Source organism: Fulvia fulva, chromosome 9 (assembly GCF_020509005.1).
Source record: "Fulvia fulva chromosome 9, complete sequence".
NCBI classification, from domain to species: domain Eukaryota; kingdom Fungi; phylum Ascomycota; class Dothideomycetes; order Mycosphaerellales; family Mycosphaerellaceae; genus Fulvia; species Fulvia fulva.
Window position 1 is genome coordinate 1,643,711 of NC_063020.1, and position 17,365 is coordinate 1,661,075.

At 53.5% G+C, this 17,365-nt stretch overlaps 10 protein-coding genes across 10 annotated transcripts; 4 read left to right on the plus strand and 6 right to left on the minus strand.

Annotated features, from left to right (window-relative positions):
- Positions 1 to 385: 385 nt before the first annotated feature.
- On the minus strand, positions 386 to 1,931 carry CLAFUR5_09182 (uncharacterized protein; the record flags this gene model as incomplete). The annotated part of the gene is given in 2 exon segments (XM_047908330.1): positions 386 to 739; positions 759 to 1,931. The coding sequence occupies 2 exon segments, from the start codon at positions 1,929 to 1,931 to the stop codon at positions 386 to 388; spliced, it is 1,527 nt and encodes a 508-aa protein (XP_047766214.1).
- Positions 1,932 to 2,172: 241 nt separating this feature from the next.
- Positions 2,173 to 2,988, minus strand: CLAFUR5_09183 (uncharacterized protein; the record flags this gene model as incomplete). The annotated part of the gene is made up of 2 exons (XM_047908331.1): positions 2,173 to 2,228; positions 2,283 to 2,988. The coding sequence occupies 2 exons, from the start codon at positions 2,986 to 2,988 to the stop codon at positions 2,173 to 2,175; spliced, it is 762 nt and encodes a 253-aa protein (XP_047766215.1).
- A 1,250-nt stretch (positions 2,989 to 4,238) lies between these two features.
- On the plus strand, positions 4,239 to 4,841 carry CLAFUR5_20273 (Demethylsterigmatocystin 6-O-methyltransferase; the record flags this gene model as incomplete). Its single annotated transcript, XM_059463109.1, has 1 exon — positions 4,239 to 4,841. The coding sequence occupies one exon, from the start codon at positions 4,239 to 4,241 to the stop codon at positions 4,839 to 4,841; it is 603 nt and encodes a 200-aa protein (XP_059319108.1).
- Positions 4,842 to 5,317: 476 nt separating this feature from the next.
- On the plus strand, positions 5,318 to 6,855 carry CLAFUR5_09184 (FAD-dependent monooxygenase OpS4; the record flags this gene model as incomplete). Its single annotated transcript, XM_047908332.1, has 6 exons — positions 5,318 to 5,344; positions 5,402 to 5,620; positions 5,672 to 6,026; positions 6,084 to 6,237; positions 6,294 to 6,455; positions 6,510 to 6,855. 6 exons carry the CDS (start codon positions 5,318 to 5,320, stop codon positions 6,853 to 6,855), a joined length of 1,263 nt encoding a protein of 420 aa, XP_047766216.1.
- A 1,074-nt stretch (positions 6,856 to 7,929) lies between these two features.
- Positions 7,930 to 9,182, plus strand: CLAFUR5_09185 (Cuticle-degrading protease; the record flags this gene model as incomplete). The annotated part of the gene is made up of 2 exons (XM_047908333.1): positions 7,930 to 8,385; positions 8,445 to 9,182. 2 exons carry the CDS (start codon positions 7,930 to 7,932, stop codon positions 9,180 to 9,182), a joined length of 1,194 nt encoding a protein of 397 aa, XP_047766217.1.
- An 81-nt stretch (positions 9,183 to 9,263) lies between these two features.
- Positions 9,264 to 11,088, minus strand: CLAFUR5_09186 (Altered inheritance of mitochondria protein 9, mitochondrial; the record flags this gene model as incomplete). The annotated part of the gene is made up of 5 exons (XM_047908334.1): positions 9,264 to 9,368; positions 9,404 to 10,194; positions 10,248 to 10,656; positions 10,696 to 10,870; positions 10,925 to 11,088. The coding sequence occupies 5 exons, from the start codon at positions 11,086 to 11,088 to the stop codon at positions 9,264 to 9,266; spliced, it is 1,644 nt and encodes a 547-aa protein (XP_047766218.1).
- Positions 11,089 to 11,411: 323 nt separating this feature from the next.
- On the minus strand, positions 11,412 to 12,782 carry CLAFUR5_09187 (NIF3-like protein 1; the record flags this gene model as incomplete). Its single annotated transcript, XM_047908335.1, has 4 exons — positions 11,412 to 12,352; positions 12,410 to 12,535; positions 12,587 to 12,630; positions 12,685 to 12,782. The coding sequence occupies 4 exons, from the start codon at positions 12,780 to 12,782 to the stop codon at positions 11,412 to 11,414; spliced, it is 1,209 nt and encodes a 402-aa protein (XP_047766289.1).
- Positions 12,783 to 12,989: 207 nt separating this feature from the next.
- CLAFUR5_09188 (uncharacterized protein) lies at positions 12,990 to 13,372 on the plus strand (the record flags this gene model as incomplete). Its single annotated transcript, XM_047908336.1, has 2 exons — positions 12,990 to 13,116; positions 13,197 to 13,372. 2 exons carry the CDS (start codon positions 12,990 to 12,992, stop codon positions 13,370 to 13,372), a joined length of 303 nt encoding a protein of 100 aa, XP_047766211.1.
- Positions 13,373 to 13,721: 349 nt separating this feature from the next.
- CLAFUR5_09189 (uncharacterized protein) lies at positions 13,722 to 14,249 on the minus strand (the record flags this gene model as incomplete). The annotated part of the gene is made up of 1 exon (XM_047908337.1): positions 13,722 to 14,249. One exon carries the CDS (start codon positions 14,247 to 14,249, stop codon positions 13,722 to 13,724), a length of 528 nt encoding a protein of 175 aa, XP_047766212.1.
- Positions 14,250 to 14,798: 549 nt separating this feature from the next.
- On the minus strand, positions 14,799 to 17,140 carry CLAFUR5_09190 (uncharacterized protein; the record flags this gene model as incomplete). The annotated part of the gene is made up of 5 exons (XM_047908338.1): positions 14,799 to 15,821; positions 15,876 to 15,982; positions 16,033 to 16,537; positions 16,587 to 16,932; positions 16,998 to 17,140. The coding sequence occupies 5 exons, from the start codon at positions 17,138 to 17,140 to the stop codon at positions 14,799 to 14,801; spliced, it is 2,124 nt and encodes a 707-aa protein (XP_047766689.1).
- Positions 17,141 to 17,365: the final 225 nt, after the last annotated feature.

Consider the following 17,365-nt stretch of genomic DNA (forward strand, 5'->3'; position numbering starts at 1 on the left):
CATTCGAGGATGTCTGTCGTGTTAGCCATGCTCGGATTGATGCTTGGGAATCATGGTGTAGGATGAGACGGAATGAAGTGCCGCAGAATAGTGGAAACGTGTGTTGACGCGTGGCAGCGGTGGGGTGAAGTAGGTGCGATGGACGGCTGCACAGCTGCGCGGAAAGTGTCAAGGATCATGGTATGTTCGCATACCTAGGTATAGCAATGTAAAAGAAGAAGCTACGCTGGTCTCTCGGCATGCCGAAGTGATACCCGATCTTCACCTTCCGTAAACTCCCTTGCGAGTAAGCACCTACCTCGTCTGTCGTCGACAATATCCCGTTCGAAGCCTTGTGGCTCTCTCATAAGAACGCTGATCCATGACCTTGGCAGCTCTCTCACCCCTAGAACCTCTCAAGCACGCTGTCCAACGGCATTGGAGACGCCTCGAAGACCACGGCAACCAACGCAGTTGTAGCAGTCCACGCAGTCAACGCACCCGCTACAGCCCACACATCCCACACAGTCTTTGCATCCGCGGCAGTTCGCACAGTCCCTACAATCTTTGGAGCCACTGCAGGACCGACAGTCTCTACAGTCTTTGCATCCAAGGCAATCCAGGCAGTTGATGCAATCTTTGCACCCACTACAGCCTTGACATTTGTAGCAGTCTTTGCAGCCGCTTGAGTTGAAACTGTTGTGCTGTCCTTGCCGTAACCGCCGCTGATACTGCGCGTGTCTGTTGTGGTGGTATGTCCCTGATCGCCAAGCTCTCACCCTAGCACTGCCTCGTTGTCCTGCCATAATACCCTTGGCGAACATGGCCAGGCCTGCGATCACAAGGGCGAGGATGAAGTAGAGGAGTGCTGGCGTTCGCTTGGAGATTGAGTAAATCTTGCGTGATGCCGCACGGCTGTGGCGAGCCACGAATGCTCCTAATGACAAGCTGGTTTTTGTGATGAAGTCAATGCTTTGCGTGAGCGTCTGCTTCAGCACGCCGCGAGAATGCATGCTCAGTATCTCCACGGAAACCACTAGCATGATTACTGCCACCCAGATGCCCACGAAGTACCGCATCAGAAAGCTGCTGATCAACGTTTGGCAGAGGGTGGACTCCATGGTATACGCCGATGGAGCTGTCTTATAGAGCCTCTTGTCCTTGAGGTCTCTATGCTGCGTCCTGATATTCGCAAGTGACTTGAGGAGGTCTGTCTCGCCAAGGATTAATGCCAATGCCGCGAAGGACGGGAAGAAGACCTTGAGGATAATGCTCATGTGTCGCAAGTCTGCCAGGCGCTGGAGGCAAGAATCCACGTAGGAGATGTTCTGTGGGCCGAATATCAGCAAGGCCGCAATGCCCACTGTGCCGAGCATCAGCAGTCGGGACACCGTGATAAGTAACATCGTGGAAGCACATGGCAGCACGGGCAATACAGAGCCCTCTACTGAGGCTTGAAGCGGTCCGTCAGGTGCAGTTGGCAACGTGCTGGCAGATGGGAGGGTGGCTTTGCCGACCACAGGCTCGGAGAGGTTGCTGCGCACTGGCTGGCCACTGGTGATGCTCTCGATGTACTCGCCATCTTGCGCGGCCAGCTTGTCGATCGGAAGGGCGAGTATGGTTCCGTCATCCTTTTGAATATGGCTTTTGCCGCCCCTCAGCTCGACGAAGCATCCTTCGACTCTGAAATAGCCTGTAGAATCTTGCCATGTGCGAATCGGATATTCCTTTAGGTCTTGTGGTGCTGCTCTTGGTAGCTTTGGTGACGCTGGTGGTGTCTCTGGTGGAGTGTCGCATGCTGCATCGGACTCGTCCGCAGAGTCATATTCACTGACTGTGTGTATGGAGTCCTCCGTCTCAGACGCGGAGATGTAGTGTGAAGATGGTACGTCTGTATGCATGGTAGTGTCGCAAGCGGCGTGTGGTGGTGGACCCGGCTTGTTGATGGTCATGATGGCGGTCGGAGGTGTAGTGATCAGTAGTATGTGTGGAACACGAAGAAAGAAATTGAATGAGAAGAAATGTCTGATGCTTGTGTAGCCAGTGATGAAAGTCGCGAGGTGGAGTCAGCCACGTGTCTGCTCGCGTGCTTCACATGTGAACTGCGCTTCAGCAACCACTCGGCAATCAAAACAGCGTCGAAGACCGGGAGCATTGGTGAACGCTGAAGAATTCTGCTGTAATTCTGAAGCGCTACCGTGCGACGCGCTCTCTTGTTGATCCTCCCATGCCTTTCACCATTTCAGACCCTGTCATGTGATCAGTTTTGCGCATTCACTCGAACCTTCAGCATGTGAGCTTACCGTCATCAATCGCCTTCTCAATCCATGCTTCCGAGGTGAGTAGTAAGATGCTACCAATCAGAATGAGCAAGCAGGCCACTACCACGTCTGCCGGAGTGTCCTTAGATCTGGCCACGATGTAGAAGCATAGGATGCCAGGTGCGATCTTGCACCGCGCGACGATCCTGCTCAGCTTGCGTCCTCCCGTGGCATAGATCCACCCTCTCTGCAAAGAACCAGGCTCTGCCAGAGCGGCAGCGTCGTCGCGCACGAATTTGCCATTCTTGAAATGACCGTGCGTTTTCCCCTGCTTCTTCCTCATCTTCTGCTCTGGGTGCCTATCTGCTGGAGGCGCTTCTGGCATTGTGAGCTTTTTGTCTGTCTGAACTGGTGTCCGCCTCTCGTCTCGATCTGACCCAGCATCCCTTCCGGCATTCTCGAAGCCAATGCCGCTTCGCAGCAGGTGTTCGTCGCCGGGAAAGGTGTAGCCAAGCTGGCTTGTGTACAAACTCCTTTCGCCCGCTTGGGGTAGCGTCCAATATGGAGGCGAGGGAGGAGCGAAGATGGTCATGTGATTTTCGAGTACTTCACCCGTGGCATCAGTGGGGCCGGTGTCTGATCTGTGCAGACGACAGCTGCTGGACGGCTGCATAGTGCTATCCTGCCCGACGGTGACAAAGTCTTCCGAGGCCAAGGCTTCCAGAGTCTCTGCCATAGTGTATTTCATCTTGCTGTCTATATACCGTGGAGTGTGGGGCGTAAATTGTGTTGATAGGTGGTATCGAGAGGGCAAATTGGTGGTGTTAATGACAAGTTAAGGAAGACAAGGAGAGGAGAAGGGAGGGTTTCTTATGCCGCTGAATTGCTTGCAGTCACTCACATTGTCTATACCGAAGTCGCCAGATCTCATGCAGAGGCTAAACCGTAAGCCATCTGACAATGCATCCATTCACCCTGACGATCGGGGATATAACGCAGCAAGCGACTCTTTGCACATGATCATTTATGGTCCTCGCGTCTCTACTTTGACTCGTACCTCCTTCGACCATTGATGCTCCGCCGTCCTCTACCGAAGTGGTTCGGCCGGCAGAATACATGTGTTGCTCGTTGCTGGGCGATCGATGAACGCGGGATCGTGGCCTATTTGCAGATGAGCTGCATAATGCATCACAACTGTAATTGGCAGGAAGCCTTCGCCGTCAAGTGGTGTCATCTTGTCGAATCGTGGTAGTACAGAACATGCATGGAAGCACGTGCCTTGGGTGTTGGTGAATGGAAAAGTGATGCTTGAATTGGCTCGAGGATGCTGGCAGGCATGTCTCACACTGCTCAGGCCGCCAAGGCACTTCGCCCTTTCGATCTAGCGTATGTTTCAGACACACAGTCTGCTGCTTCCCGTTCTCCATCATCCCCATGTCCATCTACACCGCACTGTCTCGATGCTCTTCATTATGCAGATCGCAGAGCCGCCACCGTCAATAGTCGCATCTTCTTGCCGTCCACTTCATCCTCCTCAGCCACTGGCAAATGGCGTTCGTCAACACATTTCCCACACATGGAATGGCCATGAATCTCGCAGAAGCCAGGCTCCTTGTTGAGACGGCCTACTCAAGAAGCAAAACAGGATGGTGAAGCTGAACAGCTGTTTGATGCAATGGAGCGTCTGCGTGTCGCATTGGAGCGCCCTGAGCAGACCGTGAACAGGGTTATATTCTCCTCCCGGACGCTACCAATAGTCAGGATTGCACAGGGCATGGGCATCTTCGACGCCTTTGCTGCTGCCTCAAACAAACCTTTGACGCTGTACCAGCTAGACGAACAAACACAAGGCGACAAGATAATGCATCTCCAAGCCCGGAATTACATCACTCCAGATGATGCCTATGATGCTCCGCATCAGTTTGCCAACAATACCAAAAAGCACTACTTCGAGTGGCTTGCGAAGAAGAGGAAAGACAGCGGCCCTTCAACGCAACCATGTCATTGCCTCGACATGATGACCACAATCAATGGTTCGACATCTTCCCGGTGCAAGATAGATTTAGCGCATCATCCGGCGCCTTCGTGGACATCGGAGGCGGGTCTGGACACGACGTTGCCAGACTAAAGCAGGAATTCCCCGACCTTGCCTGCAATATGATTCTCCAGGACTTGCCGTCAGTCGTGCAAGGCGTATCGCTGCCTGGGATCGAAGTAATGCCGCACAACATGTTCGAGCGACAACCTGTCAAGGATGCTGGAGCTTTCTACATGCAGACTGTACTCCACGATTGGCCTGACAAACAGGCGCACGAAGTGCTGGCGAAGACACGAGAAGCAATGGGCAAGCACTCGATCCTTCTGATCAACGAGAATGTCCTGTCTGAGGACACTTCTGATGATACACCAGTCGTAGCGCACATAGACTTCACGATGGTGCTGAACTTCTCCTCCCGCGAACCCACGGAACAAGTGGGTCGATCTCTTGCAGAAGGCAGATCTCAAGGTTGTGAAGATCTGGAGACCGAAAGCCACGATCAGGTCGAGGGCACTATTCGAAGCAATGCGACACGATCCACAAGCTTCGCTCTGATGTTTTAGTCAATGATATACTCGGTACGCTGTGATTAGACCTCTTGCTTCTGGCTGCACACCTTGCATGTATCCAGCCCGCCATCAGCTGAGACGAGAGCCACGTTGGTTGGTGTGCCCATGACGCACGTTGCAGTGAAAGCTGCATGATACGAAGCTATCGGGGCTCAGAAATAGGCCAGGATCGCCACACGATAGCTGGGCATGGTTCCAAAAAGTAATATCAAAGTCTGTGGGCCAATTAGGCTTCCGATATACGACTTAGAATCGATCTGCGAACCACACGCCTAGCGACCTGATCATCGCAATGACCCCATGGGGAAGCGTGGCGTATGCAGGATGGAGATGATCGACAAGAGCACGAAGCCTCTCTAAGCTTTTGCCGAAACATAAACCCCAACTGACAGCGCTAGCCGAGACCCTGTGCAGCTTCACAAACTCGAGCCTTGTTCGCCTTTCAATATTGTCGCATCGCACAGCCCACAATGCCGCGAATACATTGCCCCACGACAGTAAGTAGGAAGTGGCAACATTTCAACTACAGTCGCTGACACTCAATCCCTGAGCAGCCTGCTCCGTTTCCCACCGACTCATGGGCATACCTTCAACGAGCAGAAGAAAGTAAGAGAGGTGAAAAGCCATCTGATTACGAGCCTCCAGTCGAAGCACCGGTGCGTCTGAATATCGCTATCGTTGGAGCAGGCGTCGGCGGTCTGGCAACTGCCATTGATCTGCGCCGAGATGGCCATGCCGTGCATGTCTACGAGGACGCACCAGCTTTGAGCGAGGTATGTTCCAGACCTGAAGATTGAGTTCACGACTAGCTGACGAGTGTATAGCTTGGTGCAGGGATACAGGTCCCTCCAAACTCCCTAACAATCATGCACAGATGGGGCATGGCAGGTTCGCTGACGGCCATGTCAGTCGATCCTCAGAACCTTTGGTGGAAACGTTGGGACAATGGGAAGATCATTGCTCGGACTAAGTACAAGCCAAACTTCGAACAGGACTTTGGTGTGTCATATCGGGTCATTCACCGAGCTCACCTTCATGGAGCCTTACACGCGAAAGCAGTTGAACTGGGAGTGCACATTGAGCTCGGTCGCACGGTTCAGGAATATAATCCAGAGCGGCCGTCTATAAGGTTCAAGACCGGAGGAGAGGTCTTCCCTGACCTCGTGATTGCTGCTGACGGTAGGTGCACAATTTGTGTCATTGTCGAAGAGCACGCTGTTAACCCTGGGTTTGCAGGTCTCAAATCGTCCGCGAGGCACGTTATCACAGGGAAGCAAATCTCACTACGAAATCATGGCTTCGCTGCTTACAGAGCGTGCGTTTCGGTAGAAGAAATGCGAAAGAATCCTCTGATCGCGAAGAATATGGATTTCGACAGTCTATGTCTGTGGTCGGTGGCTACCTATGTACTAACACAGTATAGACGTGTGCTAATGATTAAGGCAGGGTGGGCGATCAGACTCATGTCATGTCATATCCTATCAAGGGTGGCGAGGACTGGAATATGGTCACTACTGTACCAGACCAAAGAGACCGGTGCGGATGGGACAATTGGTCAAGACAGTCTCTCGTGATCATGCGCTCCTACTATGTAGGCTGGGATCCAACGTTAGCTCCTCGCCCCTTCGTTTGCACTTTTGGCACTAACGTCTGATGGTGTAGTTTACTGGAGATCCTGAAGCTAGTCAAAAGCATATCAAAGTGGCCGGTCCAAGACATAGAGCAGCTCGACAGCTGGTCACATCCGAGCAAGAAGATGATCATGCTTGGCGACGCCGCGCACGCCATGCTCCCTTCTATGGCTGCAGGCGCCTCGATCGCCATCGAAGACGCCTACGGTCTGGCTCAAGCACTTCGATTGATTAAGTCACCTTGCGAGCTACCGGATGCTATCAAGACTTGGGAATCTGTTCGCATCCCTCGCGCTCACGCCATGCAAGAGGCCAGCTACCGATACATGTACACACTTCACCTTGCCGATGGATCTCAGCAAAGGGCACGGGACTAGTTGATGGAGGCCGAGGCGAGGGGAGAGCATTTTACTGCTTCACCGAACCAATGGAGTGATCCGACAACTCAGAGATGGGCGTACATACATGACCCTGCGGAAGAGGTACGGGATGCCTGGGAGAAAAGTCATGTCAGATAGGAGGTGGACAGTCAAGACCAGACAGTTGGCTTGGACAGACCAGCCAGTCCTCTACGAGTCTCGCCACGGCTTTAATCAAGCGCCAGCTTCAGTCTTCTCCTGAAAAAGACACACCCTGGGTGTAAATCACACAGTTGCACCATCAGGTGAAGTCACACACTCTCATCGATGCTGGACCTCGTATTGAGATTGGATGATCCTTCACGAGAGCAGAGAGTAGTTCAAGCTGAGGAACTACGCTTCGACGATTACAGAAGGTGGCCGGGATAAACATGCAGCAGCGGCCTTAGCAATTTGCGAAGGCACAATTCCGGAATCGATCGAGCAGGCGAGCAGATGTGACGACAGAAGAGAACACAGCTGTTCTGCTGTTGATCTATAGGTACTTGGTGAAAGCCGGCAGGCAGTGGTACCTTATTGAACTGGTTCATATCGTCATTGACCAATCGGAGAAGAGCATAGCTGTAGGAAGTCGAGCCAAGCCTGAGCGGTTCCATGCGCCCAGTACACTGACAAGACATGAAGTCGACACTTGTAGCACCCAAGACGAGAAAATCATCGTCGGTCCACAAATCAGCACCAAGGAACCGTGCGGAGAGTTGCGCCATTCTGTGGAAATCTCTGGTAGGTGGAATGCGAAGCTTTTGGAGAAGGTCCTTAGCGCTATCCGATACGAACCGTAGCAGCGCCCAGGAATGGTATGCTTCACTCCTTCCTGATCAGGAAGGAAGCAAGAACAACAGTCTCGTGGTTTTGTCGATCTTCCAAGACGACACTGCAATGGAAAGAGATGTGCTCAAGCGAGCTCAAAGCGAGGAGCACACATTCAGGACTCGAGAATGTGGTATATAAACATGGCCTTCGCCACAAGGAGCACCTCAATCAGATCAAGCAGCACAACTCCACAGTACATCACAACGCACAGTAGCTATCATGCTCCGCCTCTTCAATCTCCTGGCTCTTCTGCCAGCAGCCTTCGCAGCTCCATCGCAGCACTCCAACCTCGTCCGCGTCAAGCGCCAAGAGGCCGACCTCATCCCCAACCAATACCTCATCAAGGCCTCTCCAAGTGCAGACCTTGAGACCGTCAAAGCGGACGTCGCTCGCATTCTCGGTGTCGAAGAGTTCGTCCCAGACGAGGAGTTCCGTATCAACGATGTCTTCGAGGGCTTCAAGGTTGAAGCTGCACCTGAGGTCGCAGAGCAATTGAATGCATTGAACACGGTCGAGAAAGTTCAGCAGGACTTTATGGTGGAGATTCAGGCTATTACGCAGCAAACAGACCCACCATATGGCCTTGCCAGGATCTCGAGCAGGACTCGAGGCACGACTTCGTACAAGTACGATGACTCGGCTGGCGCTGGGACATTCGTCTATGTTGTCGACACTGTGAGTTTGAGACCTTGCCGTGCTATTGTGAAAGCCTTTGCTAACATTGATTTGCCCAGGGAATCAACCTCAACCACGTAGACTTCGGCGGCCGCGCTTCCTTCGGCTTCTCCGCCGTCACCGACGAAGCAAACGGCGATCTGAACGGTCACGGAACTCACTGTGCTGGAACCGCAGCAGGCCGGACCTACGGTGTCGCAAAAAGCGCCTCCATCATCGACGTCAAGGTCATCAACCGCACAGGCCGCAGCCCGCTCTCCAACCTCGTCGCCGGTATGGACTGGATCGCCAACGACGTCCGCTCGAAGGGCCGCATCGGACGCGCTGTAGTCTCCATGTCTCTTGGCGCCGATCGCCGTGCAGGCGATACCGGTTTCCTCGACGAGGCTACTGCAGCCCTTGCAGACATTGGCGTCTTCGTCACTGTCTCATCTGGCAATGCCAACGTCGACACCGACCTCTTCACCCCAGCTCGTGTCCCACAAGTCTGCACTGTCGGCGCCACCGACCGCAACGATCGTCGCGGAGACTTCTCCAACTTCGGACCTCTCGTTGATGTGCTGGCTCCTGGAGTTGATGTCACGTCTGCTTGGATCGGATTGACTACCGCCACGAACACCATCACTGGCACTTCTATGGCTTGCCCTCACGTCGCTGGTGTTGGAGCCTACTTGTTGGGTATGGAGGGAAGTCGGAATGGTGCGCAACTTTGCAGCCGTATCCAGGAGTTGAGCACCAAGGACGTCATCTCGAACTTGAAGGGAGAGCAAAACCGTTTGCTCTACAATGGCGTGTAAAGGACTTGCAGATGGTGACTGAGGCATTGTGCATCCGACAAGAAGTCCGCTTATCCGTATGATCCGGCGTTGCGTCTTACTCTACTCCTCCTCATCGAAGTCGTCAAACATCCAGTACCTTTCTACCTCTTCACGTTCTTCGTCATTGTCGGCGTTTTCCAGTACCTGTGCCTTCATTCGTGCAGACTCGACTTTAGCCTGCTCGTAATTTCCAGTGAGACCCAGCCGTCGCTTCCAGCTTCCATGTAGTTTCGCACAATTTCCAACTTATTGTCCGCTTCTTCTTGTTTCAAGGCTCCTTGCAGAACTCGCTCGGCCTCTTCCGCTTCGAAGCTGAGTGGGCAAGGAGGTGGGCCGTCTTGTGACTCCGCGAATTGCGACCACTCTTGTGTCAGATGGATGAGGTCTGCCTTGAGAGGTATGCTGTTACCTTCCCAGGGTTGTGCGGCGTGTTCGTCGATCCGGCGTCGAAAGAGTCCGCCCTCGTGCATTGAGGCATCGAAATGACGCGGGTATTTAGTAGCAGTGGCGCCCGCATAGTAGAAATGTACATGTCGTCTACGATACTTCTCGAGCTCATATCCTCGGCGGTCGTCATGCATCTCATCAAGATCTGCTGGTAGTTCAGGCTTGACCAGGGCTTCCGATTGCGAGTCTCCGAAGTTTCGGAAGTGGTGAGTTATACCAGTGTGTAGGAACAATGGTAGTGCTCTACTGTGCTGCCAATCAATGATACTCACAACCTCGTAGTCGTCGGACACAAAAATGTTGTTCGAATTGAGGTCGGGATGACGGAGTGTTGGCTTGCTGAGCCACGATTCTTTCGGCACCAGAGATGGTGCAATCTGTAAGTACTTTCGGAGACTTTCCAGGTGCTCTTCAGGTTGCGACTTTTGAAAGTTCGTAATGTCTCGGTACATACGTTCCCGGGGGAAGCGAGGCTTTCCGTACGTCTCCAGCCAAGCAATCTCTTTGAGAGCGGCGCCTTGGAGAGCTTCTGTTACGGCTGCAACTGTGAAGAAAAGACATCAGTCAGATAATCAAGCAAAGGGGGGAAGGACGTACATGGTTTTCTCTGTATACCCAATTGGCTGCGCTCCGCGAACCAGAACTTTGGTGAGATATCAGGGCCGACACATAGCGTCTTCGATGAGCGTTCGTTGGAGGGAAGTGCCACCCTTTCCATGGTCCGTGGGAGATCTTCGCTATAGAAAATGCTACCGCTCGCTGGGAGATCGATGGCAAAGAGCTTCGCCTCGTTGTCAACAACAGCAGACAGAACCTTGAGCCTTTCTTTGTCGGACATGGTGAACCACACATCACCCAAAGACCGGCCACAGACTTTCTCCGTCAAAATGTACTCCGCAGCGACCGAATTAGCAGCGTCAGTCGAATAGTCAAGCACCTTAGGCACTGGGACACCGTGACTTCGAACGAGATCCATCGTAGCGACCTCACTTGCGGTCGTGAGTTGCTTGGGTTAAGTCATTGGGTACAGCCACCGTGCTATGACCTGGACGCCATCATGCATTGTAAGCTCGAAGACTCGGTTGAAGCCGCCCTCAGCCAGCTTCCTGAATGATCGAACATCGGATGTAACTCGTCCTATCGATCGTGCTCCAGCATCCAGGAGTGCAGTTATGTTGAACTTGAGGCGTCTTTCGCTCAAGCGCAGGTGTTCGTTGTATCTACAGCGTATAAGCAACTGTCAGGTAAGGGCGGGTATGGAGCAATGTACGTACAGCCACCGGCCGGAGATGTACTCGAAGGCTTCTGCGAAGTCATGTACCCTCGCATCGCCGCTACTGATACGCTGCAAACGCTGCGTACTCAGGGTGAAAGAGCGATGTTGTAGTATCTGTCTTAAGACGTAGAGAGAGCGAAGCGGGCTCAAGCGACCAAGCATCGCCGTGCACAAGCCTCCTGGCAGTGAAGTCTGGCTCGATGGCCGGAATGTCAATGCGATGGCAGGGTTTGTTAGTGTTCACAAAGTGCCCGGGTGGTCAACACATCTGAGCTCTCGATCTCGGAAGCACTTTGATCCGCCGATCTCGTGTTTCGCTACAGAGGGCAAAACATCCACACCCGCAGTCCCTCGCCTGATGGGTATCTACCGAAAGCAGTGCCTGCTCCATAGTCGTCCGCCCATCCATCCTTGCTCAAAGATCATGCACTCCGCCACGTAGAACACCATCCCCTTAACCATCACCTTATCTTCATCCCACGTTCTCAGATCTCATCCTTACTGATCATGATCCCATAAGGATCCCTGTCCACCTCACTAACAAACACCTCCACCTGCCCATCCTCCAACGCCTCCTTGAACGCCTCCTTCAAATCCTCACTGCCCCAGTCCTTCGCCGTCTCCTCCGCTCTCAGCTTCTCCCACTCCTCTGTGATCTGCCTCTCCAATTGCTGCTTCAGCACCCCGTGCAGGAAACCTCTCTCGGTATTACTATGAAACAGCGTGATAACACACTTGCCCTTCTCGATCGCCGCCAATGCCTCGTGATGTGACAACTCCCCAGTAAAGTACAGATCCGCCTCTTCCCCATTCTTCTCAGCCTGCGAGAATAGTCCTCCGCCGGAGCCTGCGCAGAGCGCGATCGAGGAGATTTGCATGTCCGAGGCTTGTTTTCCTTGAGGCACGGCGATGGGAAAGCCTTTGGGGTTTCCGAGGCCGAGGCCAATGCGATCGATGATCTCGGTCAGGGGCACGGGTTCGGCGAAGCGGATGATACGACCCATGCCGGCGCCGGGGTAGCCTTCGACGCCGGGTTTGGTGATGGGGTAGCGTTTGTGGCCGCCGGAGTTGAGTTTGAGAGCGCGGTCGTTGGTGTCGAGTTGGGAGGGGTGGTGTCGCAGCATGTAGACGGGACGCTTTGGGGCGAGGAGGGAGCTCTTCTCGGAGGAATCGTTGGAGGTCTCGGCGGGTGTCTGTCCTTTCTCAGGTGAATGCTGCGCTGAGACGTTGCCATCGTCGAGCTCAGAGGGATCGGTCGGTGTGCCTGTCACGATGTCTGCGAGCCAGTCGCCCAGGCCTCCTCGAGCGCAGTCCACTGCTGTGTGTGGGCTGTAGACGCTGATGCCCTCAGCTGCGAGGCGCAGGAGGCTTTGTTGTTGGGTGTCCTGTAGGGTCAAACTCTTGAGACCCCTGAAGATGATGGGATCTACGCTTCATTTCGTGTCAGGCTCCTACAGAGGGCATTCTTGCTGGGTGTACGCACGATATGCGATGACGATAGAGTCTTGGCGCTCAATGGCCTCGTCCGCGACTGCTTTGGTGAGGTCGACGGTCAGGAGGACAGAGTTCATCTGCCGGCGGAGGGGGTCGAATGGTGCTTCCAGCATCACTGAAGCATATCAATACTTGTCCCTGTTTTACACCACCGTCCATAACGTACAGCCAGTATTATCGAAGCTCTTATCCGCCAACGCCTCAGGATACCTTCAACCACATATCAGCATCCACATCTTCCCATCTGTTGACCGATGAACTCACAGCTTGCGCATGGCATTGACGACAGCCCTACTATAGGGTGCCGACACCGCTGGGTAGCTCATCTTGCTGTACAGTCTTCTCGCCGTTGGTGCAAACATCAACAACTTTCACACCAATATTTCTGCGAAGAAGTGAAACAATCGATGCTTGAGGCTGGTGCTGTTGTGCATCCAAGATTCAAAGTGTGGCTGAGAGCTCTCCCAGCAGCACATCGCACGTCACAGCTTGCTGGCCGATCTTCGGAGCCTCGATCACCACAACCACTCCCTCTCTTTCACAATTGACCTATACCAACATATACCAACATGAGCGCCAGAACAGACGCTGAAGCCGAGCAGAATCGGATGTCCTCGGGCATTACACCAGATTCGCTCGGCGCAACACTGCGCGAGAAGTTGAGCGCCGTGCACGTCGAGATCGTTGATCTGTCAGGTGCGTCCGGGAGGATCTGATAAGATCATGTGAAAAGATGCAAGGAAGGGCACGACATGGCTGATAACATTCCCTCGCAGGTGGCTGTGGACAGATGTTCGAGGCGATTATCGTGTCGCTGCAGTTCGCGAAGAAGACCACATTAGCACGGCATCGACTCGTGAATGCGACGCTGAAGGAGGAGATTGCTGCGATACATGCTTGGACGCCGAAGTGCTTTACGCCGGAAGAGTGGGAGAAGAAGAAGAATGGTTGAAGTGGAGGTGTGAAGTGGAGATGAAGAAGACTTCTTGAGGACGAGACCACGCGACATGAGAGATGAGGGATGAGACCATACCCAAGGCATTCGCACGGGACTGGGCAGAGCGTAGGACGTAGAGGCCGTCCTGCGCGCGGTGAGATCAAAGCGAACATGGAGAATTGGGCTACCTTCAGCGTAGCCGCACCGCGCTGCAGAGAGCCCGTAGGGTGGCCCTGGCCAGTACCCAAGGCGACGATACTCGTCGACAAGCCTTCCAAGCCATACTTGCACCTCCGAAGCAGCCTTTGATGACCATCGTTGATCAGATCAGGACTGTCGCAGTGAAGTCACGCTCTTCGATCTCTTATTCTTCATCTTCATCTTCGCTCTCACTCGAAGTATCGCTGCAAGAGCTGGAGTCACCATAGTCGCCTTCGTGGCAGTCCTTCTTAGCATCGATAGCGTCATATCCAGCAGTGTATGCTTTCGTCCAGAAGCCCCGCAGCGACTGCATGACAGCTTTGTTGACCTTGTACGGTTCTGGAAGGAAGTATCCACTGCGCTCGCCGCCCCCTTTACCTGACCGGACCACATACTGAAACACTTCACCAGCCGTAACGCCTATGGCACCGCGACCAGCATGGAACGACAATGGAGCCGCGTTATTGTCAGACTTGTGCTTGCACGGAAAAAGGATATCGACGGCGACCGCGGGCGGCTGGCAGATGAGCATGCGATGCACTGAGGACTCCGGTCTGTTCCAGAGCTCATACTTTCGACGTGCCTGTGCAAGACTTCTGTCCGTTCTATACAGAGTAGCGCCGCTCAGGTACTGTTGGTATGTTTCGTCGTCACAGATATCGCGTGGGTAGCGAGCTTCATGCCATGGCATGTGGCGTGGCAGAATCGGTTCTTGCGCGAGGCAGTTCCCGAAGCCTTCATGGTACACGCAGCCCGTGGATGTTAGGTAGACTCGATTCCTATAGGTATAGGCCGCTGTTGTATCGAGATCAATACGATGAAAATTTCGAAAAAAACAGCTATTCTTAAATACCTGGTAACAACCACTGCCGAAATAGTTCAAGGTGCCGAGTATCCTTGCAAGCGGGTTCTTGGCAACGGTAGAGTGAATGTTGAAGGTAGGAGCGACAAACACTGCACGCCAATTGCTATCTATCTCACTGTGGAGTCTTCAACATCTCAATGGGCCCCATGGTCGCCACGCTTTGTGCTCTGGCCAGGAGAGTGCCTTAGGTCGAAGGACAGAGTACTTGTCCGAGCAGAGATTGAAACGACAATGTTTCATAGCAATATACTATACACTCACTGTGGGCGATACTGACGCTTCCCAACTTCTTCGATTACCTCCAGACTCCTCGCTCCAGCAAGTTCAGGCACCTATCCAGCAACGCCTTTCTCCTCGATCAACTTGACAATACTCTTACTGGGGATGCGGCACTTCCAAGCCAGGAGGCACCCCATCACTACCACCCCACAGAATCGTGTTCAATACAGAGTACGGCGACAGCTCCTCTTCGCCTCCGCCCGCTTCCGTCCCAGAGTTCGAAGGCGTGAACATCTGCGTCTGATCAATCTTCATCACGCCATCGGTGGTGATCGATGTCCCGTCGTTGACGCCGTCGAAGCTGGAGTGGCGAGGTTCTTCAATGTTGAGCTTTCGTAAAGCAGCGATACCTCTCTGAACAGGCGCCGATATCTCGCCTGGGTCGACCGTGGATGTTATGTCTGTCATAAGGGTGACGAAGCGTCCGATGAGCTTTCTTGCACGCTCATTGCGAGAGTGTTCGCCCAGGATGCCAAGTAGTAGCGCGCAGCTCAAGCCTCGGTGTATCGCGGCCCAAGACTGTCTCGCGAAGATGGTGATGTTGTTCAGGCCGAGGAATGCTTCCACTGTGTTGATGAGGTTCTCGATGCAGACCTGCTTAAATGACTTGATGACTTCGTTGCTCGTGCTTGGGCTGATTGCAGGTCGACACAGCTCTGACATGGAGTAACTCGTGTGTAGGTAAAGAGCCCAGTGCTCGAGCGTCTCCTGGCTTGTGGTGCACAACCGAGAGTCTCGCAGATGATCAGTGGCGTCTTTCATGACCGCTGCGATTTCTTCGCGATGCTGATTGACACGCGCCACTTGTTCGCGAGAGCTCGAGACTCTTGACCGGTCTCTAACGATGTCGAGCATGATCTTGCACATGCGGTACATTGACGAGTGGTATGAGCTGACAGGTCCAAAGTGATGCGGCATCGGCATGGTGTTGACATCCAAAGCGGCGTTCCGGTCATACGTAATGGAGAGGTAGCTATCCTGCCAAATGATGGCCCACCAGACCTTCGATCGTGGGAACACGATATCGGCGGGGATGTGTGGAGGGCACGCTTGATGCAGTCCCAGGCCTTGAGCAAGTCTTATTGTCAAGCCGAGTAAGGACCAAGCAGTGCCAGCATTCTGTCTGAAATTAGACACTGGCCGATGGAACGGCTCTAATGGGACAAGGCGTACCATGTTATTCGTCATGACATTGCCAATGATCAAGAGAGCTTGGATACTCTCCAGATGTGGTTGAGAAAGGAAGTTAGTGAAGCGCAAGCACTCGAAGCCACAACACACTGCGCTGGTCAGTACTGCAATGGTGGCAATGATGGGTGATGGGACGTACCGTAGACTTGAGATGTTAGTTCGCGCTCTTTTCGAGTCAGCGCACTACACTGCGCACCACTTGCGAGTACTGCAAAAAGCATGCCCAACCAGTAGAAGCTCTTTCCGAAAATCTGCTGTTCAGTAACACCATCCTCAGGATTTACGTATGCGCCTCGAGCAATCAGGAAGGATGAAAGATCTTGCTCGAGCTGTCCCAGATCGGCAATACCAGGATAGATAATGTAGCCTAGATCGCGGTAGCTGCGGAAGAGACTAAGCATCTGGTTATCTCCAGGCAGTGCTTTGGCGAGTTCGTGAGCGCGTTGTAGAGACCCGTGCGGAAGCCCCCAGAGATCCACGAATGGGTACGTTGCGGATTCGTTGTCTAGACCAAAGAGAGGCAGCACAGACTTGCCCAAGAACTCTTGGAGCTGATTCTGCTCTCCGCCGTTCAAAGCCTGGCCATGGCTCATCGCGTATAGCATTGCTGGGACAGATCCACCACCCAGGTGCACTATCTCGCCCTATCACAATGTCAGTGCAAAAGAGCAAACTCTCCCAACGCACACTTACTGATTCATTCTTCGTGTGCAGTCCATGAAGATCAGTGTACGTTTGCCTACGCGCGCCATCACTGTCCTGGTGGCCATTCTGATCATGCGCATTGCGCCGAATCTCGCGCCTGAGATCTGCTATCGAGTTCTCCAAGCCATTCAGCTTGTGGCACAGCATATCGAATTCGTGCCTGCCAAGGGTCACGTAATTGCCACCTGGACCGCCGAATTGACCATCATCCTGTCGCATAACGGGGGCCTGTTGGTTGCCATCGAGGTTCTGCCTCTTGTTGGGAGGATGATAAGAACACAGCTCGGGATGATCCCGATCGCGACACGTCTGGCATGGTCGCGAAAGGTCGCACCTTCTCAAGATCAGTGGACTGCGCATCGATGCCAATCAACCATGATTCAAGGGTTTGCGACTCACTTGACCTTTCGTTGGCGACACGGATAACACGCCTTGTGCTCCCGAGCTTTGCGCTTCTTCCGTAGAAAGTCGTCGACCTCTGCTTGCGGCGGAACGGGTTCGCCATATGGCGGCGTATCCATTGCGGCCAATTGAGGATCCATTCTGGGCGACTTTTCGTGTGACTCCAGAGGCAGACAGCCTGATACCGTTTGTCGGGGAATCGCTTCGTGCAGTCGAGGAGATGTTAGTGGTCGTGCTCCGCGCCACCGGTCGGCCGACGTTTCGCCTAGAGGGCTCCTGCCGCACTCAACACGCGTCCATGCAACAGCTTCGAACACGACTTGCAACAAATGCGTACAGCTGAGGAGATACAGCCATGTGTGATT